Source organism: Diabrotica virgifera, chromosome 5, assembly GCF_917563875.1.
Source record: "Diabrotica virgifera virgifera chromosome 5, PGI_DIABVI_V3a".
In the NCBI taxonomy this organism is placed as follows: Eukaryota; Metazoa; Arthropoda; class Insecta; order Coleoptera; family Chrysomelidae; genus Diabrotica; species Diabrotica virgifera.
In genome coordinates, this window is record NC_065447.1 from 139,627,071 (window position 1) to 139,652,514 (window position 25,444).

Sequence of the window (25,444 nt, forward strand, 5' to 3'; positions counted from 1 at the left end):
GTCTAAAGATTTGACGCAAACGATTGAACTAAAGAAAAGCGTTTAAAAAAGGGGGTTTCTATTTAAGATTTTAAAATTCCCCCCCCCCCCCCCCCACCTAACGTCCAGGGTGTGAAGTTGGGGAGTGGTGTTTGGTGTCGTTCGATAGGTTTTTGAAAAATATTTAACACATTTTTTTGGTTTTTCATTTGGAAGTGTATTTCTCGAGATATAATTCTCCGTTTCTATAATTTGCCTATTGTATAACGATAAATCGTTTTTACCGATTAGGTATAGCGCCATCCATCCACAATTTGAAATATCCGAAATATCGAAATATTCGAAATCCGCTTATTTTACGTAAGGAATCCAAATCTGTAATAAAAAATGGGTGTTTCAATTTAAGATTTTAATGTTATCCCTAATCCCACTTCCAGGGGTTAAAGTTGCGTGTTTAGAATAGATTTTTGAAAAATATTAACACGTATTTTTCAGTTTTTCGATCAAATGTTCATTTCGCAAAATATTCGTCCGTTCCGCTACTTTTGGGACACCCTATATATTATATAGTATTTTCATTTCCATCAATTCATTATAACATTGAAAAAAGGCTAGAACTTTTTTATATTTACGGAATAACTTTTATTTTTACCAAACTTGTCTTTACACATTATGTTTTAACATTTTAATAAGAATAATCTCTAACAATCTCCTGTATACATCAACAAAACGTCATTCTGAATGCGAGTAACCCATGAGTCAGAAGGAGCCACCTCCCCTTTTTACAAAACTGAGACTGATCCCTTCATTCATAGGGTCGTTTCATTATTCGTATTTGGTACCTACAAATCAGCTCACTTTGAGCATGTCACAGAATAAAAGCAATCAATACCGTAGCTTCCCCCGTAACGCTCTAAAGAAAATCGCCGGAAAATTCCAGTGAAAATTTACATTATCATTCATATTTAACAATAAATTAATTATTTATTTACGGTGGTTTTATAAACGACGTCATCGGCAATTAGTTAAAGTGTTTTATTACAACTGTCCGGAAAATATTCCGGAAACTCTAACAAATTTCGCCGGTGGTTGGCAGTTTTTGCGTCGTTAGTAATAATAGTAATGTACGAATAAATCAGTGGGAGACTTATTTTTGTCTTAGTGATTCATAGATTGTATTTTGTTCAGTGGCACCTTGTCGATTGTAGCGAGGAAACTAAGTGAGGAAATCGGAAAAATCGTAGAAATGGCTTCGAAAGTTATGGTGAAGATACCTGTCGCTCCTTTCGGCAAGGTGAGTTAGAGTTAGGTCAGGTTTTTTAGAATCACAAACGTTGGTCATGTCTGAAACGTTTTTAAAATAAAAACAATGTTTATTTATTAGAAGAAGTTATGTATAAATAAACCAATTTCACACTTAATACAAATAATTCTTTGGTGTTACGCAATATTTTTATATCGTAGCAAATATTTTATATAAAATGAGGTATTTTTAAATCTCATTGAAGGTTGTACCTACGGGTATTAATACACTGTATCAATAGACCAATATTCTAAAAATAAAGTTAAATATTTACGTTTTTTTATATTTTAACAAAATTTATTTTATTTAAATCACAACAGTATCGGTGGCAAAAAACTTCATTATTTAAATAACTATTTGTAGCAGTCGACTATGATGTCATACAATTAATTGCCTGAAGTTGGTTATAAGAAATTATGTAGGTATCGGTTAAAATCTCATCTTTTTTGTTCTGTTTTTGAAGTTTATTTTTAATAACGTATTATCTTCCACATCGTTCAATCCAGTTTATTATTTTCTTTTTATTTTTGTCTTTGCCTTAAATTATTATTTCTTTATTTTTGGTTGTCTTTCTTGACTATATAACTAATTACATCTGGTAGGTTTATGTTTAATGGGTATTGTTTCTTATTCATATTATTTGCATTTATTCCTTTCTTTTTTAATTATTATTCTTGCAAATCCAATTTCAAAATTTTCCATATACTGAAATATTGGAATGGGTTCCAGAATATTGGAATGCTTGATTATTTGATTGTATAGAAAAATTCATAATACAGCGGCTTTAATGGAAAATCCTGAAACAGGTCGATTTTTATTTTTAAATTATGATTTGTTGACATATATATCATACCTACTAGTGACGTCATCCATCTGGGTGTGATGACGTAATCAAAGATTTTTTAAATGAGAAGAGGTGTCGTGTGCTAGCTCAATTGAAAGTTTATTTAATTCTCTATTCAGTAATATCAACATTGATGTATATATTTATACAGGGGGTTAACGAAAAATTATTTTGAATTAAATTAATTGACAGAAAAAGAAGAATGTATGTGCTTTATTTCATTTAAAATACATTATACTGCTGTCAGAAACAGAAAAAAAATCTCACAAATAAACATTGTTTTTCGCTTAAATTAAATGTTCAAACTATCAAGAGGCAGACGAATGGCAGCTTGAACATTGAAATTAGGGAAAAGCAATGTTTATTGATCAAAAAACATTTTTTCTGTTTTCTGACAACAGTAGAATGTAGTTTGAATTAAATAAATTAAGTACATACATGCATTCTTCTTTTTGTGTCAATCAATTTAATTCAAAAAATGTTTTCTTGGACACCCTGTATATATAATTATGTTATTCTTTATATTACTTAATAGAGAATTGAATAACCTTTCAAAGGAACTAGCACACGAGCCCAATTCTCATTTAAAAAATAATCGTATCGTCATCACGCCCAGATGGATGACATCACTAGTATGATATACAGGGTGTTAGTAAATAAGTATGAAAAACTTTAAGATTCTACATGACAAAATAATGACAGTTTGCTTTATAAACATATGTCCGCAAATGCTTAGTTTTAGAGATACGCAGTGTTGAAATTTTTATTTCAAACTGCCAATTTATTTATTGCTCTAAGACCGGTTGAGCTATGAAAATGAAATTTGGTGGGTTTCAAGAGATAGTTATTGCGCATTTTTTGGCATACAACTTAGAATTTTATATTCATTGGCGCGCGTATGGGTAATAGTCTGAAATTTTTTAAAGAAATAAATAGTACGCCACTGACATATGTCAAATTAAAAAATATTTTTTCAATTCCTCGTTAAATTTACGACAAAAAATCTTTCTTGCCTTTTTTTCATATGAGGTGCCGTTTTTATGCAAAAAAATAAAACATAACGTTCACAAAGTATTTGAAGTAAGTTTCTATAATTAGTCTGGGCTGATTATCGGAGAATAGGCCATTTTTGGGAAAAGTTATTTACCAGCAATTTTATTGCTGGAATCGAATTATAAGATCCTATATATTAATAATATAGGTATGCAAAGTCCTCAGATAGTGTGCTACTTTTTTTATAAACAAAATGGCGCCCGAAAATCGTGTTTTTTTCAATTATTGCTCTATAACTCCGAAGATTTTAATTTTACAACAAAAACACCCAAATAAAAATTCACCGTGATTAAATTCTGCATAGAGACGTGTTTTTCCCGATCTGCTCTGATGAAAATTTTCCTCGGAAAATGCGGATTTTCCCAACAAAATTTTTAATTTTAAAATAAAGTTTTAGATAAGTAATTATCTACCAATAATTAAATAATTTGGTGACTTAAAAGCCTTCTTGGCTTAGATTATAGTTCCAGAAGCTGATGAAAATTAAAGGAATATTTTAGCAACAATTCAATTGTTAATTAATAATTTACGGCCGCAATAATAACCAAAATAACTAAGATACAGTGATCAAACTTTGAAATCTTATAAAGATGAGATGCCTATTTAACATTTTGTCGACAAAATATAAATTTTTTATTTTTTTGCTTTATCTTTAAATGTTTAAAAAAAATAGTTATAAACAAATTAACGTTTCTCAGAAAGTTTTTATTATATTGTAATTTTAAAAAATAGCTAAAATGCGCATTTCAAATATCTTGAAAATGAATGCTTTAATACTTTTTTGCAACTATTTGTAAAAAAGTTATGAAACAGCAAAGTAAACATACGATTTCTACGGTGTTTATAATTTTTTTTAATTCTTTCAAAGCGTAGAAGTGAGTTTAAAGTACAAGCTAATTATTTACAAAAAAATATCGATTATCAGTTTAATGCTTATATTTTAATTAAAGATTATAAATATATTTTTTTGTAATTTACACGCGCGAAAGTAGAATAATACAGCACTGTAACTAAAATTTTCACTCGGAGCGACGACGGGCCGCGCGAGACGTACACTTTTATAAATAATGCATGCTGCGTGTCAGTCGCTTCGAGTGAACATTTAAGCTCCGACTCTGTATCAGGCCTACTTTTGCGCAAAAAATTACAAAAAAAAGTATTTTTAATCTTTGATTAAAATATAACCATTGCACTAATTTTTGATATTCTTTGTGAGTAATTATATTATACCATAGACTCACTTTTAAGCTTTGAAACAATTAAAACAAATTAAAAACAACGGAGAAAACGTATATTTACTTTGCTGTTTCATAACTTTTTTGCAAATGGTTGGAAATTTTTTTAAAGCATTCATTTTCAAGACCTATGAAATACGCATTTTAAGTATTTTATAAAATTAGAATATAATAAACAATTTCTGAGAAATGTTCATTTTTTTATAACAATTTTTTTTAAACATTTAAAGATTATGCAAAAAAATGAAAAATTTATATTTTGTCGACAAAATATTAAATAGGCATCACACCTTTATAAGCTTTCTAAGTTTAATCAATGGCTCATGATTATTTTGGTTGTTATTGCGACTGTAAATTGTTAATTAACAATTGAATTGTTGCTAAAATATTCGTTTCGTTTTCACCGGCTTCTGAATTTATAATCTATACCAAGAAAGCTTTTATTTCACAAAGCTATATAATTATTGATAAATAATTACTGGTCCAAAAAATTTATTTGAAAATTCGAGATTTTGTTGGGAAAACCCACATTTTCCGAGGAAAATTTTCCTCGGAGCAAATCGGAAAAAACGTACTTCTATGTAGAATTAAATTGGGGTGAATTTTTATTTGAATGTTTTTGGTGTAAAGTGAAAATCTTCGGAGTTATAGAGCAATAATTGAAAAAAATAAGATTTGTCGGCGCCATTTTGTTTATAAAAAAAGTAGCACACTATCTGCGGACTTTGCATACCTATATTAATAATATATAGGATCTTATAATTCGATTCCAGCAATAAAATTGCTGGTAAATAACCTTTCTTTGTACTTTACTAAGAATACCAGCGTATTATAACTATTTTTTTTTTTCAAAATTTAAAGATTATGCAAAAAAAAGAAAAATTTATATTTTGTCGATAAAATATTAAATAAGCATCTCATCTTTATAATCTTTATAAGTTTGATCATTGTATCATGATTATTTTGGTTATTATTGCGATCGTAAATTGTTAATTAACAATTGAATTGTTGCTAAAATATTCGTTTAATTTTCACCGGCTTCTGGAATTACAATCTATACCAAGAAAGCTTTGATGTCACTAAGTTATTTAATTATTGATTAATAATTACTTACCTAAAACTTTATTTGAAAATTAAAGTTTTTGTTAGGAAAACCTGCATTTTACGAGGAAAATTTTCGTCGGAGCAAATCGTGAAAAACATAATATCTCTATGCAGAATTTAATTGAGGTGAATTTTTATTTGGGTGTTTTTGTTGTAAAGTTAAAATCTTCGGAGTTATAGAGAAATAATTGAAAAAAATACGATTTGTCGGCGCCATTTTGTTTATAAAAAAAGTAGCACACTATCTGCGGACTTTGCATACCTATATTATTAATATATAGGATCTTATTATTCGATTCCAGCAATAAAATTGCTGGTAAATAACTTTTCCATGAATTTTGCTAATTAGCCCAGAGTAAATATGGAAACTAAGTTTAGCGAACCGACTTTACCTCGAATACTGTGTAAGCGTTAAAATATTTTATTTTTTTTTGTATAAAAACGGTGCCTCATATGAAAAAAAGGCAAGATATATTTGTCACAAATTATACGAGGAATTTACAAATGATTTTTAATTTTACATATCTCAGTGGCGTACTATTTTTTTCTTAAAAAAAAATTCAAACCATTACCCGTACCCGCGACAATGATGAATATAAAATTCTTCTGTCTGAAATAAATAAATTGGCAGTTTGAAATAAAAATTTCAACACCCCGTATCTCAGAAACGAAGCATTTGCGAACATACATTTATAGAGCAAATTGTCATTATTTTTATTTATGTAGAATTACCTCTTAAAGCTTATCATAATTATTTACTAACACCCTGTATATGAAAAAAAAATCATAATTTAAAAATAAAAATCGACCTCTTTCAGGATTTTTACTTAAAGTCATTAGCTTACGAAATAACGAATTTATTCCAAACATTTGCGCCATACTGTATAAAATAAACCACTTCATAAAGGAAATCGCTAAAATCCATGTATTTGTATTAATATTCTACATGATTTTTTAAAATTATATTATATCTCACATGTAACTAAATGTAGGTAGAAGTAGTTTAGAATAATCCTATAGACGTATAGACTATAGAGGTTTGTTTTTATGCAATCTGTGATCATTGTTTAGAAACCTTTTCTCGCATATTTTGAAGAATTATAATATCTTTAGCAGTTATGCCTTTTTTCCAGACCATGCCATGTTTTGTAATAAGTATTAAAACAATTAAAGGTTATATCTAGTTTTACTTTTAGAGTTGTACTAGTTGGTGGCTTCATAATTGCTACTATGCTTTCTTCTTTTGCTTGTACTACTTCACATATTCCTTCATCCGTTTCTTCGGCTTTGTTTCTTCTTGATAATTTGCTCTATTTCTTCGGCTCCTTTAAGTCAAGAATTTAAATCTGCTTCACTTGTTTTGGAAGGTCTTTCTGATAAATTATTAAACCCATCGTATTGGGACCGTGCAAGTTCGGCAAAGCGACCCCTATTTCTACGCTCTATACTAAAATTCGCACTTTTAATTATATTGGCCAATTATATTAGTCCTGGTTACTGGATAATTGTCAAGGCCATAGTCCAAAAAAATAATAAGAAGAAAAAATAAGATTCAGGTTATGTTATGAAAACGTCAACAATTGTATGTAGTAAATAAAATTAGTTATTAAAATGCAGTACTGCAAGCAAAATAAAATTAATTAAATTTACCTTTATATAATAATTGCATATCATATCAATATTGTGGAGCAATATATAATTTTTCTGCTTCATTGACAGAAGGTATGAAATATACGTCAATTTGACAATTTCAAATGACAATATGAATTATTTAAGATCGTTGCAATATTTCTCCGCGACTCGCGCAGGGTCGTTTCTCGTTTCCCCTTCCAAGTACTTGCACACCGCGAATATTATCTGCAGGATTATATTTTTCTATTTCTTGTGATACAGGTCCTAGTTTTTCACAATAAACAAAACAGCTTTCAATAAGATTGTCCAGTCTGTGCTGTGGTAGGAAGGTAGGCAGGAAGATTGTGTAAATATTCCCATTATTTGATTTAAGTTTTTCTCTATTCGGGTGTGTTCGAAACTCTCACAAAATATTCATAAAATTCAAAGAAGTACGTTCCTTATTTATGTTATCGTTCATATGCGGCATCTCCCATCTCTGGTAACGTCAAAGTGACAATTACAGAACAAAAATATATCTCCCGTAAAAGAAGGTCAAAAATTATCTCGTTGAAGAAAAAATTAGAACAGTAGCTCCAGAAGAGACAAGTATGTGTCTCACTCCTCGTATAATATAGTGATAGTGGATACATAGTTATATCAGAAGACTCAAATACTCTCTCTCTCGTTAAGTATCACTACGAAAAACGACGTTAAAATTTTAGTCAACTTGGTTCCTCGTACAATTGGAGTGAAAGATTGCTGCATATCGAGGCAGAGGCAAGAGATATCCAGCTGGTGAGGTAAGGACATATTTATGAGCTCATAAAATAAAGGCCTAACGGACTATTTTCGTGCGCGGAACCATTTAAGAAACAATATCGTAGTTTTCTTTCATTCGTTCATTTTCATTAGTTTTAGTTTTTAATATATATGTATTACCGTTTTTTACTGTTCATAATTATTTATATTTAGGTACACATTATTTTATTTGCGTATATATCTTCTTCTTCTTCTTCATCTTTTTTATATAGAGGGAGAATTAGTTATATATGTATATATTTTTCACTTTACTTTAATATTAATTGTTTAATTTAGAATAAATGTGTTAAATTCTCGTCTCGTCAAATTCATTTCTCTAAATTTATCACTTTAAGAAGCAGTCTCGCTGGTACTTTTAGTGGTATCAGCTAATTACCTTTCTCAGCGAACCAGCACCTATAGAACCTGAGATTGGAACAATTTCATTAAAGTGGGGTCTATTTACCAGCCTCATAACATGGTCCTTCGAGCCGGATCTGAGTAGATATTGGTGATTTGCTTATTTTGCTATTAATTTAACTCATTAAAGATCATATTAATTTTTCTCTCTCATTTTATTAAGTTTCTTTGTTTCTCTTATTATAAATTAACACATTTATTCTAAAGAAGGTACTTCTCTGAACTTTAAGAATGGATATTAAAACGGCTAAGGAAAATTGCAAATCCGCGAAAGCGTCTATGACCAGAATTCAGAAATGGGTTAATAGTAAATTAAACTCGGAAACTAATTTATTCATTGTAGAAAATAAAATGTCACTGTTAAAAGATGCCTTTGATAAATTTTCGGTAAATCAAGATATAATAGATTTAGCTACACCTGACACACAAGAACCTGTGGACAGGTCCCTTCAGGAGGATTTGTTTTCTGAGTTATCAGCTCGTCTAGCTGAGAAGATGAATCCTCAGAAGCACAGAGCCGTAATAGATTCAACTCAAGTACTAGTCAATAATAAGACAAGTACGGCACCTAGTGTAAAGTTACCCAATATTTCTATTCAATATTTCTCTGGTGACCCTAGTCAATGGTCAAATTTTTTCGATTTATTTTCTGCCCTTATTATAAATAATAATGAAATTACCGATGTACAACGTTTTATTTATTTAAAGTCATATCTTAAAGGTGAAGCTCTCAAAATGATTAATAATATAACAGTTTCGAATGATAACTTTCATATAGCTTTAAAAACTTTGAAAGATAGATATTCAAATAAATATAATATTATAAAAGCATTATTAAACGAATTACTCGATATTAAGTCTCTTAATAGTAATGCAAGCCATATTCAAGTACGCGAATTTTATATTCAGATAAAAAATACGTTGCAAGCTATAAATAATTTAACTCTCTCTGACTCTGAATTATTGCAATTGATTTTGATTAATTTTATTGATAGACATTTAGACTTTGGTACACGTAGGTTTATAGAATTTGAAAGAAAAGGCGAAAAAATAGACTCTCTTGATGAATACCTTAACTTTATAGATGAAAGATGTTCTCACCTAGAGAATCTAAACGTTAAAGAAAGGAATAAATCTCATTATAGAAAGGAGGAAACACAGGCCTCGTTTCATACAACGGTGGTAAATCGTAAAGCTAGTCCATCTTCGGGATATGTCAATAAATGCTCATTTTGCAATAATACGGGTCACAAAATTTACGCTTGTCACGCATATCAAGCACTCTCAATTCAAGATAGGTTGTCTTTTGTGAAACGATCGAAGCTTTGTATAAATTGTCTAGGACATTCTCATCTAATTGCTAATTGTACTTCGTCTCAGTTATGTGCTTTATGTCATAAAAAACATCATTCGTCCCTGCACCATTCGTCCAACAGTGAAGGCAACAGGAATATGGGAAGTAGAAGAGGCTTCGCTGATGCATCCAGAGGACAATCTCCTACAATTTCAGCTGACAGTCAGGTACAACGGAGTGCTACTATTTTAAATGACAATAGAGAAAATGATATTTCTCGAGCAGCGCTAGCTGTTAGCAGACCTCTAGTACAAAAGGGCTCTATTCTATTGGCCACATGTAAAGTAAAAATAGCAGATGCATTTGGCAATTATATCTCGTGTAAAATGCTGATCGATACGGCTAGTCAGCTATCCTTGATAAAGAGTAGCTTAGTAGAAAGACTAGGTTTTCAAACGTACGCAAACACAACTAGTGTTCTAGGAGTAGGGTCTCGGGTAGCTAAATCAACAGAAATGGTTGATCTCGTAGTTTATTCAAGTAATACAAAGAATAGTTTAAATATTAATTGTGCAGTATTAGAAAATATCACTTGTGAGTTACCTCAGGTAGAGATTGATATATCCAAGCTCAATATTCCTCTCGAGTATAGATTAGCTGATGATGAGTTTCACGTTAGGTCAGAAATTTCTATTCTCCTCGGCGCAGATTTCTGTTATAAACTTTTCTCGGATGGCATATTTCACCTAGGTAAAGGACTCCCGACTCTTCAAAATACCTTGTTCGGTTGGATTGTTGGTGGTTCTGTTGATAGAAAATATCATCGTCACAAGGATTCTACTAATCCTTCTCGAAATTTGGGTCTAGTGAGTTATGCATCTTGTGAAGAACAGGACCGACATGTATCGTTGCTGGTGTCGGAGGAAAATGATGAAAGCCTTAACACTCTCGTGGAAAGATTTTGGAAGGTTGAAGAGATACCGATAATCCATACACCCGGGTCTGAAGCTGAAATGGCTGAGCGTATATTTAAAGAAACAACCAAGATATTGCCGGATGGCAGGTATCAAATCTCTATACCCTTTAGTTCTCAAAATGCGACGTCTAAACTAGGCGACTCTTATAGAATTGCGCAGAAAAGGTTTTTAAATGTTGAAAAAAGGCTGATTGCTAATCCCGAAGTATTTGCCCAATACCATTCTATTATAAATGATCATTTGAAGGATAGTCAGATAGTCAGATAGTCAAAGATCCTCATCCCGTGGTAGGTAAAGATCAACACTTCATTCCTCATTTTAATGTTTCGAAACAGAAAGCGGACGGTAGTATAGGTATTCGTGTGGTTTACGATGGTTCTTGTCCTACTTCTAACGGCATTGCTTTAAATGAAGTAATGTTAAATGGTGGCAATTTGCAGCCGTCATTGTTTTCAATTATATGTCGTTTCAGGATGTTTAAGTACGTTCTTACTGCCGATTTAAGTAACATGTATATGAACATTGCCATTGATCCCACACAACACGCATTATTGCGCATAATATGGCGTAATGATACCTCGGACCCATTGCAGATAATTGAGTATAAAAGGTTGTTATATGGGTTAAAATGCAGTTCATACATTAGTCAAAGAGTTTTAAAAGATATAGCGGACAATGCCCATGAAATGCCCTTGGCCACCAATGCGATTCAAAATCAGACATACATAGACGATATTTTAGCCGGTACCCAAACGTTAAATGACATGCAAGTGTTGTATGAACAATTGTCTACTGTTCTGAATGCAGCTTGTTTTTCTCTTCATAAGTTTAACTCAAATTCATCACAGTTCTTGATGTCTAACAATCTGGTAGCTCGCGATAATGTAGAAATTCACACTAACGAATCTCAAAATAGTAAAGTGTTAGGACTGCATTGGAATCCGCAAGAAGATAGTTTTTATTTTTCTAGTCCTCGTCATCTAATTGAAGGTAAGCTTACTAAACGTCGCATATTGTCAATAGTAAGTCAGTGTTTTGATCCAATAGGCATCATTAACCCATTTGTTTTAAAGGGAAAGCTGTTAATGCAAAAATTGTGGAAACTGAAAATTGGATGGGATGACGTCATCACGGACGATTCCATCATTAAGGAGTGGTTAAGGTTGGTCAATGGCTTTGAATCATTGAATATGTGTAAAATTGCGAGATGGTATTTTCATAACAAGTTAATACGAGAACAGGAGCTTCATATTTTCTCAGACGCCAGCAAGGATGCTTACAGTACATGTGCTTATATAAGGTCCCTTTATCTAGATGGATCAGTCTCGTCAAGTTTGGTCGCAGCAAAATCTCGGGTAGCTCCTTTAAAGGAAATTACAATTCCTCGATTGGAATTAGCAGGACTAGTGTTAGCTGCTAGGTTATTTGCAACTCTAAAACAGGTTTTTGAGAATGGTTTATCCTTTAGCTCATATCACATATATTCAGACAGCATGATAGTATTAAGTTGGTTAGCCAGTGATTCGTCTAAATGGAAACAGTATGTTGCGAATAGGGTAGCATTAATTAAGGAATTGACTCCAGAGGTACATTTTCATCATGTACCAGGCTCAGGCAATCCTGCGGATATAAATTCTCGAGGTTCCTTTCCTCAGGAACTCTCAAATAATTCTCTGTGGTTTTATGGTCCTTCTTTCTTACAAGAAAGAATTATTGACTATTCAAATTTAAAGTTAATCCTACTAGACTCGTTACCGGAAGAAAAAACGGAACATTCTCGTTCACATCACGTCGCAATAGACGATGTGCTAGACTGGGTTGAATTTTTCTCGCGATTTTCTGAATATGAAAGACTAGTTAAGGCCGTTAGCTATGTATTTCGGTTCGTTCATAATGCTCGTTTCAAGGGAAGTAATAGTCGCTTGCAGTCAGGCAAGGTAGTAACCGCGGATGAACGACTAAATGCAGAAAATTTTATCGTTAAAAGTCTCCAAAGAAAATATTTCAAAGCTGAATACAAGGTTCTTTTAGACAATAGCACAAGAAGCTCGTCACGTATTTGGTCTCTATCTCCCTTCATCGATAATTCACGTGGACTTATATTGGTAGGTGGTCGGTTAAGCTCGTCTGAGCTGTCCTTTAACCATAAACATCCAGTTTTGTTGCCAAAGGACGACCACACAGTCTCGCTTTTAATAAAGTCTGTGCATATATCACTCGGACACGCTGGAGTTCAAGCTACTCTAGCTAATATTCGGCAACGGTTTTGGGTAATAAACGGTTTAAATGAGGTCAAGAAGGTTATTCACCGATGTATTCTTTGTCATAGATTTCGAGCAAAATTTGCTACTCAAATGATGGCCGGTATGCACAAGGACCGAGTTCAAATTTGTAGACCATTTTCTAAAGTTAGTGTCGACTATGCCGGTTACTTTTTGTTAAAAACCTCTAAGTTACGAAAGGCCGCTACTGAAAAGTGCTATATCGCCGTATTTGTTTGTATGGTGACAAAGGCTACACATCTCGAGGTTGTTACCAGCTTGTCAACCGATGCCTATCTAATGGCATTGAAAAGGTTTATAGCACGTAGGGGCAATCCTGCCCTTATATGGAGTGATAATGGTACAAATTTTTCTGGTGCAAGTAACAGATTCGTTGAATTGCACCACTTTTTTGCAAATAATGCAAACTCTAATTGCATCTTGGATTTCTGTGCAACAAATAGAATAGAATTTAAATTTATAGTACCTAAGGCACCACATTGGGCAGGTCTTCAAGAAGCCGCCGTAAAAAGCACGAAACGGCATTTATACCGAATAATGAAAAATCTCACAGTTACATATGAAGTTTTCTCTACAATCGTGACCCAAATAGAAGGAATTTTAAATTCGCGTCCTCTCTCCCCACTTTCTGAGGACCCAAATGATTATGGCTGCCTTACCCCTGGGCATTTTCTTATCGGAACTGCATTAACTGCTCATCCGGAAAAAGATCTCTCGCAACATAATTCGAATAGGTTGAATATATATCAGAAAATTTGTCAAGCTCGACAACTCTTTTGGAAAAGGTGGAAGTTAGAGTATCTTCATCAACTGCAACATCGACCTAAATGGTGTAAACCTGTTAAAAATATACAGATTAATGATCTAGTTATCTTACGCGACGACGATTCGCCTCCCCTTTGTTGGCCACTTGGACGTGTGATTGAGACATATCCCGGTAAGGATGGATTAGTCCGATCTATTAAAGTTAAAACTTCATCCGGGGAGTATGTTAGGCCCATTACACGTGTTTCACTTCTCCCGATTGATGATTCCAAACTCATGGAAGTTGGAATGTCATAGCCCAGGACATGATAGTCCAGTCATATTTGTAGTAGAGGTATTATGATTCAATTTTAGTTTTTAGCATTGTTACACAGTAGTATAAGATTTAGTTTACGGTTACATTCTGATCCATCTGGGATCTGGTCCTTCGAGATTTTTTTTTAGTTTATTAATTTATTTAGACATTTTGACAAGACATCGCCTTGTCAAGGCCGGCCAATATGTTCGAAACTCTCACAAAATATTCATAAAATTCAAAGAAGTACGTTCCTTATTTATGTTATCGTTCATATGCGGCATCTCCCATCTCTGGTAACGTCAAAGTGACAATTACAGAACAAAAATATATCTCCCGTAAAAGAAGGTCAAAAATTATCTCGTTGAAGAAAAAATTAGAACAGTAGCTCCAGAAGAGACAAGTATGTGTCTCACTCCTCGTATAATATAGTGATAGTGGATACATAGTTATATCAGAAGACTCAAATACTCTCTCTCTCGTTAAGTATCACTACGAAAAACGACGTTAAAATTTTAGTCAACTTGGTTCCTCGTACAATTGGAGTGAAAGATTGCTGCATATCGAGGCAGAGGCAAGAGATATCCAGCTGGTGAGGTAAGGACATATTTATGAGCTCATAAAATAAAGGCCTAACGGACTATTTTCGTGCGCGGAACCATTTAAGAAACAATATCGTAGTTTTCTTTCATTCGTTCATTTTCATTAGTTTTAGTTTTTAATATATATGTATTACCGTTTTTTACTGTTCATAATTATTTATATTTAGGTACACATTATTTTATTTGCGTATATATCTTCTTCTTCTTCTTCATCTTTTTTATATAGAGGGAGAATTAGTTATATATGTATATATTTTTCACTTTACTTTAATATTAATTGTTTAATTTAGAATAAATGTGTTAAATTCTCGTCTCGTCAAATTCATTTCTCTAAATTTATCACTTTAAGAAGCAGTCTCGCTGGTACTTTTAGTGGTATCAGCTAATTACCTTTCTCAGCGAACCAGCACCTATAGAACCTGAGATTGGAACAATTTCATTAAAGTGGGGTCTATTTACCAGCCTCATAACAGGGTGGTCTGGAGCATTGTCAATTACGAGTAAAGCTTTAATGGACTTTGATCTTTTCTTAAACTTCTTCGTGTTTGGAGAATCATTCACTAAATTCCTCTCTCGTGACCCGAGACGACCATAACAAATATCCACCCTATATAGTCCACCTTGAATGAGTACTTTAAACGATGTAAGCATTTCAAACCTTAATAAGTTGCTTCCACGTAAAACAGGAAAGTAAATCACCAGTTGAAAATCTCTTTAAACAACACTGATTTAACATTAAAATCGCTCTAGGTGTAAAATCTAGGTGGAAAACTTGAATCCCAGCCTCATTAAAGTACTCACGGGTGAATCTTGCAGTAGACAACGTGCATTGTCATGCATTAATCTAAAGTTTGCACCGATGATCGAAGCGAAAGGCATGACATGGTCTTAAAGAACTTCTTCCACGTATCATTGAGCATTCACACTGCCTCTATCCAACACAAGTCAGTACGAGCTTCATAAGAGATACTTTCCCAAATCATTATTGATTCTCCTCGGTAAGCCGCTATTTCGATTATATTGTATGATGTATTTCGATTATATTGTATGCTTTCATTTTGATGCCTGTAGATACGCTGACGTCCATCTGGACTAATATGAAGCAACAAGAAGTTATGATTTCTCTTCAATAACGAAATAGGTGAACCGCAAATTCAAAGCTCAAGTCCTACTGGAATACTGGAAACTATTGAACGATGGCAGATGACGATCTTGTTGTTTCGTATAGGTGTCGCTGCTCAAGCGTGCTCAAGTCTGTTCTACGATTATAATAACCAAAATAGATTGCATTTCATTTTAGTTTTTACTACCACAACCACAAGTGTTCCCGATAAGAGTTGAATAACTCGAAACACGTATAGCAACGATGGTATTCGAATTGAAATAAAATTTAATCGTTTATTTTCATTTTAACGTCTTTTCTCTACGTAAACAGCTTAAAAGATAGTGTTTTAAAGGGTGAACTGTAGATGCACTATCAGAGTAAAAGGTTATTACTAGCATTGTTCAATCGGTGTGAAGGAGAGCAACATTGATTGGTGTTTCCAAATTTACCACTAAGTGCTTTTAGGAGGTTGGCTCCGTTTATTACCGTTTTTATAGTGTTTCTAAGGTCAATAATCCATTTAAGCGTATTAAAAATTCGACACCTAAATAGTAACTCCACTACAGTAACAGTCCATAATAATAGTCCATTGAGCATGATGTAGTTGATCTGTTCCAATTATGGTCGAGAACATTTTGGTTTTATAAATAGAATTAGACGTGTTTTGGTTGGGTTGAGGGTTACTCTCTATTTGGTTTACCACTGGAATATGAAGTAAGTAGTTGTACTTGAGCTTATTCGAATACAGAGCGTTTCGTACAGTTGCTTTGTGGGAGCCCTGCGGAGCGAAGAGCCGCGTTGTTAGCTTATAGCAGGATACTTTCGGAAGCTGTGTGGGGAGGGTCACTGTTGTAGATTGTAAGAATAGGCGCTAGTATTGAGCTATGCGGGGGTACTGCTAGAAGAGTGGATGGTGCCGATTGTTTGTCAGCAACTTTTACAAGGATAGTCCGAGCAGATATGTAGGTACGAGCGAATTATTCTCATGAAATGAATAAGGCTTGGTGCAGATTTTCGCTTAGACCAGCGTGTCATACCTGATCAAATGTTTTTTGGAGATCTAGAGAGATACCCATAGGCCTATAGCTTGCCTGTTGTGCTCAATAATTGCCTGAGAAGTGAAGGCTGCTGCTTTTTTCCAATAATGTGGAATGACCATATCTGAATCCAAATTGGATGCTTGGTATGATGTGGTATGTCTTTAGACATTTTACGAGTCTTTCCATGAGGATCCTCTCATAGATCTTACCTAGAGTATTTAGTAATGAAATGAGTCTATAGGATTCAGTACTGGTGCGAGTTTTGCGTAGTTTGGGGACCATAGCTGTAAATCATTTTTTTTTTTTGACATGGTCCCTTCTTGTTCTTCATGTACCATGTCCTTTCAGAACGTTGGTTACCATCACAGCTATCTTAATTTTATTCACTGCCACCCTAAATAGCATGCTTGTATCAACACTATACCAATCTCGCAAGTTCTTCAACCATGAAGTTCTTCTTCGTCCTGGACTGCGTTTGCCTTCTATTTTTCCTTGCGTAATATTTTGTAGCAACCTATATTTGGGACCTCTCATTACATGTCTGAAGTACTCCAGCTTTCTCTGCTTGATACTTTTTATGATCTCAGTAGTCTTGCTGAGACGTTCTAGTATTGTGGAGTTTCGAATCTTCTCCACCCAGGAAACTTTTAAAATTCTTCTATAGCACCACATTTCGAAAGCCTCAAGGCGATTTAGATCGATTTTATTCACAGTCCAGGACTCGACACCATAAAGTAAGACCGAGAACACGTAGCAGCGAAGTAGGCGGATCCTCAATGCTAATTTTAGGTCTCTGTTAAATAACACTTTGGACATCCTCCTAAAAGCGGCTCTAGCCTGCTCTATCCTAGATCTAATTTCGCCGTGCCTTTCTACGTTACAATTTAGTTGCTGTCCAAGGTAAACGATTTTATCAACTTGCTCAAGTTTGGTATTGTTTACATATATATACGGTTTTATATGCTGTTGTTTATTATTACGAGTATTTTGGTTTTTTGAATGTTCAGATCCAGACCTGCCTCCCTACAACTCTCAACGACACTATCAAGTAGTGTTTGTAGATATTCTTGACTAGAAGCTAGGAGTACTGTAACTGTATCGTCCGCATATCCCAAATTATTGATGACTTAATCGTTGACAAGTATTCCTTCTTGTTATTCAGAAAGGGCTTTTCTGAAAATTTTTTCGGAGTAAACGTTGAAAATCAGGAGTGACAAGAGGCCACACCATCTACTAAAACTGATTTTGTTTGATTCCAATATAAATTTGCAATTATTCGAACATATCTGCCGTCCAAGCCAATGTCTTTTAGAGCTTCGATCAATATAGAGTGCTTAACACGATCAAATGCCTTTTGGAAGTCAATAAAACAACAATATATGTCTACAGATAATATATATCTCGACATCTTTGAGCAAGTACGTTCATTCCAAACAATGCCTCTCTCGTTCCAAACCCGTTACGGAAACCAAACTGTGTGTCATCCAGGTATTCCTCGCATTTATTGTAGATACGACCATGTATTACCTTCAGAAAAATTTTTAATAAATGGTTTACGAAACTGTTGGTTCTATAATCAGCACAGGTTTTTGCTGTTGTCTTTTTAGGTAGAGCTATAAACAGTGAATTAGACCAACCATTAGGTAGTTGTCCGCTGGTATAAATGGTATTGAAAAACGAATTATAGCATCTAAAACATTGCTATCATTATTTATAAGCTTGTATATTTCAGTTGCAATTTCATCAGGACCAATCGCTCTGCCATCTTGTGATGATTTTATGGCTTTTATCACATCGGAGCGTGTTATTACGGGTCCGTCCCAGTTAGTAATATCGGGAGGTGAACTACTCTCATCGTCTTCGAATAGGTTCGTAACGTAATTTTCCCATTCTTTAAGTTTGTCCTCTACTTCAAATATTACTTTACCATGTTCAACTTGTAGCAATGCAATTTGTTTCTTATTGAAGATACCAGCCGCTTCTTTCACTTTTTTATACATGTTAAACGTGTCGTATCTGTTTTCAAGTTCTTCAAAGTCATGACACTGTTTGGCTAGATGTTGACTCTTTGCTTCTCGTATTTTACGTCGAATTTCTTTTTCTATGCTGTTATAAAGTGTTTCGTTGTTTTTCGATAGTCAACGTTGTTCCATCAAATGCAATATGTCTTCTGTCATACAAGCCTGCTTTTTAGCTTTGACCTGCCTTGTAAATTTCTCACACAGATTTCTTTTACATACTGTTGTTACGATTTTATTTAAACCCTCATCGACCTTCTAACCGATATTTTCCCAAATTAAATTTTCGTTCAGTTGTTCTTTGAACTGATTCCTTAACTTTCTCGTCTTGTACTTGGGCTGTATCAATATTTTTGCGAGACTTCTTTTTGATCACCTTTTTTAATTTTAATTGGGTTACAGCTACTATAGGATTGTGATCACATTCAATGTCAGCACCTGGATAAGTTTTAACTGATTTGATGCAGTTTCTAAATTGATTTTTTATTAGAATGAAGTCGATTTGGTTCCTAATAATTTTGTCCTCTGATTCTGCATTTGACTTCCAGGTGTAGAGTCTTCTAGGTGGTAGTTTAAAGTGAGTATTCGATATAATAAAATCGTGTTCTTGACAGAACTGGACAAGTCGATCTCCACGTTCGTTTCTGTTTCCCAAGCCATAATCCCCCACAATGTTCAAACAGCGTCCTTTGCCGACTTTAGCGTTAAAATCTCCGAGGACTATGCTATTTTCTGCTGCTTTGACAAGATCTAGAGCATCAGTAAGATCTTTGTGAAATGCTTCTAATTTATCTTCATCACTGGATGATGTTGATAATCCCTTAGAGTCATTAATTAATTAAAAATGTAATTTTATTACACCAATAATTGTGACTCAATCCCATATAAACATAACACTTGAGTAATTAACTGTGTATAAACATGTATATTCATTTTTTTTGTAAATTATAAATAATTAAAATTAGACATCTACTTGTTTTATCTTTTCTTCAACGTATTTATACTTTAGGAACTAATGAATTTATTCCATACTCTACGGACACTGTGATACATTTCTACTACTACCTACTACATGTCGGTTTATAACGTTCATATACCTATCCTCTTCTATGTTTCTTTCTCACAGCTCTTTGTCTATTCCTTCGCTCCAAATTTTTCTTGGTCTACCTCGTTTTCTCTTTCCTTTTGGTTGTCATTTTAGTATTTTCTTTGGTATTCGTGGTTCATCCATTCTTTGTGGATGTCCGAAACAGATAAGTTGTTTTGTCGATAGGTCATCAATGATTGTTCGTTTGATTCCCATTATTTGTCTAATGCGTTCGTTGGTAATCCTTTCTCTTCTAGATCCTTCTGCAGCTCTTCTTCAAAAATCAATTTCCGTTGCTATCAGTGTTGCTAGCGTTCTTTCCTTCAGTGGCCATACCTCACAGCTATATAGAGTGATACTTTTCACTATAGTCTCATGTGATACATTTCTACTCGTATTATATTTCTAAATCCAGTAGAATTAGGTTTTAGGTTTAAACAAACAAGTATTTAACTTAAGAGCATATACCTTAAAGATAAATATAGAAATGAAGATGGCTGTTGTCATTCCAATTAGCTCTTTCCTGACGTCCGTTTGGTTTTCGTAACGATCTGCATGCTGAAGTATTCTTTAACTCGCTAGTTTCGTAACTGACTGTCTTCTTTGAAATCACTTGCAACGTCTATGTATTTTGATATCATGATTTTCGTTTCTAAATTATCACTTTATACCATAAAAACCAAAAACACTTTCTTGTAAACTGAGTTATATTTCTTTCTTTATCATTTCCAGGTAAATAAAAAGTCGGGAAATGTTAATAGCGATATAGTTGTAACTCGAACTGAAATTCCAACACGACCTGCCGACGGATCCAGAGGTCCTGAACAGGCCAGGATAGCTCAATTAGAACAAAATATTAAATTTCTACAAGAACAACATCAGCTCATGCTTACAGGTCTACACAACGAAATTGAAAATTTGAAGACTAGAAACAGAGGTGAGGTATAAGGTATAATAATCTGTATCTAAAGGCTCAGTTACACAACGCTAGTAACTCGTACAAGTCATTAAAACCGAGTACTGACGTTTGATACTCTCCTGAAACGAGTAGGTTCCCGCACCAATACTTCTCCCACACAATACTCGAGTGTATGACGCACTAACACCGTAAAGACTGGTTACACCTTACACGCTTTTAGTAGCTGGTGCTGGTACCAGTACTCATCTTTACAATATGACGCGCCTAGTGGCACGTCTACACATTAAAAAGCGTGTAGACGCCCCTATCCCCCTAGTAACTCGTACGAGTCACTAAAACCGAGTACTAACTTTTACTAATCTCCTTGTGTAAATTGGTGTTTTATATTCCAGTAGAGTACTCGCTGCGAGTGTTCATGCCAGTCGAGTAAATAGAAAACAATCCTATTTTCTGGAACGAGCAAGTTCCACCACCAATATTTCTTCCACGATATACTCGACTGTATGACGCACTAGCACCGTAGAGACCGGTTACACGCTTCTTCTAGTAGCTGGTACCAGTGCTCATCTTTGCAAGAAAATAACCGAAAAAACTCGAATACTGAAAATTGCCGCTAAACTGACTAACGTCTACGCATTAAATAATAATTTCAACGTGGAGACGCCACTATCGCTGTGAAATACTCACCTCCAGTACTCGCCCCAGTAACTCGTTCGAGTTACTAGCGTCGTGTAACTGAGCCTTAAATAAGTTCACAATTATTAAATAAAATGTGTAACGAAGATGTTTTCTTTAAATACATTGCGCTTGAATAAGTGTTACCTCCCTGATTAACTTATTTATTTTTAGTACATAAGCAAAACGCTCGGACAGGTCGATTTTTAAAATAACCATAGTATATTATAGCATCAACGTTTCGAACTTTACGCAATCCCTCTTAAGGTGCCAGGCACAACTTTGATTTTTTTAAATGGCAAAGTACATCATGTAACACCTCATTTAAAAGATTTTGAAATACTTATTACAAAAATGTATAATACTTTAATCCATTTTGAGAGCGTAGGCGCAAAATTTCGGTCGAATTATTTTTCGAATCCTGAGAAAACTAATAAGTATTTTTGAAAAATTTAAACGCAGAATGAAAGATTACATTATTACCGAGGGCTGAAAGTCCCTTAGAATAAAGAAAAAGTTTCTTTTGAATGATATATTTGAAATTAAAAATCAGACTAAATAAATTTTCTCTTTTTTCACCCCTGTGACTTATTAAAATAATCATTATAGAAGTTCTCAGGAACTTTCCTCCCTCGATAATACTGTAATATTTCATTCTGCGTTTAAATTATTCAAAAATACTTATTGTTTTCTCAAGATTCGAAAAAAATAAATACATTTAAAAATAATTCAACCGAAATTTTACGCCTACGCTCTCAAAAAGGATTAAAGTATTATACATTTTTGTAATCAGTATTTTAAAAGCTTTTAAATGAGATGTCACATAATGTACGTTCCTATTTATAAAAATCAAAATTGTTCCTGTCACCTGAAGAGGGATCGCGTAAAGTTCGAAACGTTGATGCTATAATATACTATGATTATTTTAAAGCGAGCGTTTCGCTTAGGTGTTAAAAATAAATAAATTAGTTAGGGGGGTAACACTTATTTCAGTGCACTGTACAAAACTTTTTAAATGCGGAACACCAATTTTATTTAAAATACAGTTGCACTTCTTCTTCTTTAACCTTCTGTTACTGCCAATTTTTTGTGATCGAATACTCGAGCACGGTCCAGAACACCGGGTCCAAAAATATGGGTCAGTAAATAATGATTTAATTTTTTTTGCAAAATTGTGTACAATTAGTCAATATTAATATTACTTATTCCTAATTCCAAATCCCTACTACAATCAAAGTTACTGAAAGTGTCTATAAGACCGGTTTGACATACCGTTTGCGAGTAGCGGAGGGTAAGGGCCGACTCCCAATCGGAGATTGGATATCATCATTACTATCACTATCTTTACTCTATCTACCACAGGTCTGAAGAGTTATATATAACTGCATTTAAACCAGTCTCTTAAATTCTTCCACCATGATACTCTCCTTCCTATACTCCTTCCGCCTCTTATCTTTCCCTGTATTATCAGTCTTAGCATTTCATATCTCTGTCCCCTCATTACGCATCCCAGATATTGTAATTTTCTTATTTTTATTGTGTTTATTATTTCGAATTTTTTGTCCATTTCTCGCAATATTTTAATATTCGTTTTCTTCTGTGTCCATGTTATTCTAAGCATCCTTCTGTAACGCCACATTTCAAATGACTGTAGCTTATTATGTGTTATTGTTTCAATATCCAGCTTTAAAGTCCATATTGCAGTATCGAGAACACGTAGCATCTCAAAGATCTTACTCTCAGTTCTAATCTAAGGTCTTCGATGCATAGAATTGTTTTCATTTTTTACAAACGCATTTCTTGCTATTTCTATCCTGGCCCTTATTTCTGTTGTTTGATCATTATTGTCTGAAATCCAGGTTCCTAGGTATTTGTATTTAACAACCCTTTCTATCAGTACATTTCCCAAATGTATGCTTGTTTGTATGTTTGTTTTCTTAGTTATTATCATGTATTTGATCTTTTTTATATTAATTTTCAGTCCATATTCCTCACAGGAACTGTTTGTTATGTTTAGTATTACTTGGAGTTGTTCAGGTGAGCTTGCCATAATTACGGTCATCTGCATATTATCGTGTGTTGTTAATAGATCATCCGTTGATTATTATTCCATCACTTTGTGATAGTAATACTTCTTCAAAAATGGCTTTACTATATAGATTAAATAGTAATGGGGACATAATACATCCCTGCCTAAAACCTCTCCTGATGTCAATTTCTGAACTGGGTTCGTTAACTATTACAATTTGTTCTCTTTGATTCAATTAAAGGTTTGTTATTATTAGTAAGTCCCATTTGTTCATGTTTTTTGTCTTTAGAATTTGGATTAATTTTTCATGTCTTACTTTTGTCACGCTGAATTCCAGATGAAAACTCTGACTATACATCAAACATTATTTAGATACAAACAGTATCTAACATTGATTAACAGTTAGTTTCAATTTTGTGTTCAAAATTTTTTTTCTAAATATAAAAAGAGGGACCAAACAGCATAAAATTTACAAAGAATAATTCAAGTGTTTACTAAGTCGCTTACAAATATGTTTCTATTGTAGGGGAGCTCAAGCGGGAATTTTTGCAGTTACTCGAGCGCGTCAGATTATCATATGGGGAGAAACCTGGTACCCTGGAGATGTACCTCTACCATATATTGGCTCTTAACACAGGGGAGTACATTAAGGGGTGCCCGAAAAAATAAACCTATCCTTAAAAAAACTCGAAATTGTCAGATTAAGATAAGGTAAATTAAGTACATGCAAAAGAGTGTATATTTCAAAAATCTGACGATTTGAGCCGGGCGTAAGGATATGGGTGAGTCCCAAAGTTTCACCAGAAAAAAGCGAATATTTCGCGAAATGAATGACAGATCGAGAAACTAAAAAATATGTGCTCAATATTTTTTAAAAATCTATCGAATGATACCAAACGCCACTTCCCACGCAGAGGGGTAGGAGGTAAATTTAATATTTTAAATACGAATCCCGCGATATTTCGCGAAATGAACATCAGATCGAAAAACTGTAAAATACGCTTATTTAATATTTTTAAAAAATCTATCGAATGGCACCAAACACAACCCCCCATGGAGGTGGGGTGGGGGGTTACTTTAAAACCTTAAATAGGAGCCCCCATTTTTTATTGCAGATTTGGATTCCTTACGAAAAAATAACTAACTTTTATTCGAAACATTTTTTCGAATTATGCATAGATGGCGTTATAATCGGAAAAAGCGATTGTTGGAAATGGAAAATTAAATTAAAAAATGGCAAGCGCCCACTTAAATGGAAAATGTTACTTAACTTTTTTTGGTTTTAGAACCTACTCTTCACAACCCAATAGATCTCCAAAGCGCTCGAGTGACTGCAAATTTAGCATACTTTGCTCCCCTACCAATACAAAGAAAACGAAATTTTGGAAATGTTCACTATACTAAAATTATAACAAAATTTGTTTTTTTTTAGAATTACAATTCCAGTTAGTATTTGTGAAAGGAACTGGTTTTTCATCACCTAGCTCACCCTCATCACCCGAAGATGATACTAAACATAAGGTAATTGGTTTTGAGAATTATTGTAATATCTTTGGTATAGCTAATTAGTCAGACTGTTTGTGGCTAGTTTACCTTCTATTGCAAATAACAAATAACAATAACATAACAAATAACATTGTTTTCTTAGATCTAAATATTATTTTTTTTTGTTTTTTTTTTCTATTTTGTTGCGATTTAAATTTTTTGATATCATTTTTTTAGACACTTTTGTTTGTTTTTTAACAGCTACTAGCTGACCCGGCCGACTTCGTACTGCCTTCGTACTACAAATAACATTGTTTTCTTACATTTGATATAGGTAAATTTTTTTAGACACTTCTTTTTCTTTATTATTATCTACTAGCTGACCCGGCAGACTTCGTACTGCCTAAATAGATAAAAAAAGATAAACTTTTGTATACAATACAGTTAAAATATACAAAAAGAATTCGTAATTAATAAACAAATGCTCGATATGAATGAGGTTTTATTATTATTTTCAATTA

At 33.4% G+C, this 25,444-nt stretch overlaps 1 protein-coding gene across 1 annotated transcript in view; it reads left to right on the forward strand.

Moving 5' to 3' along the window:
* Positions 1-875: 875 nt before the first annotated feature.
* LOC114333173 (putative uncharacterized protein DDB_G0279653) overlaps positions 876-25,444 on the forward strand; it is a 41,581-nt gene continuing 17,012 nt past the window's right edge. Inside the window, exons 1-3 of the mRNA XM_028283024.2 lie at positions 876-1,273; positions 20,548-20,752; positions 24,871-24,959. Of these exons, the coding sequence (XP_028138825.1) occupies positions 1,226-1,273; positions 20,548-20,752; positions 24,871-24,959 (342 nt within the window). The 5' untranslated portion in view covers positions 876-1,225. The remainder of the gene's footprint in view (positions 1,274-20,547; positions 20,753-24,870; positions 24,960-25,444) is intronic.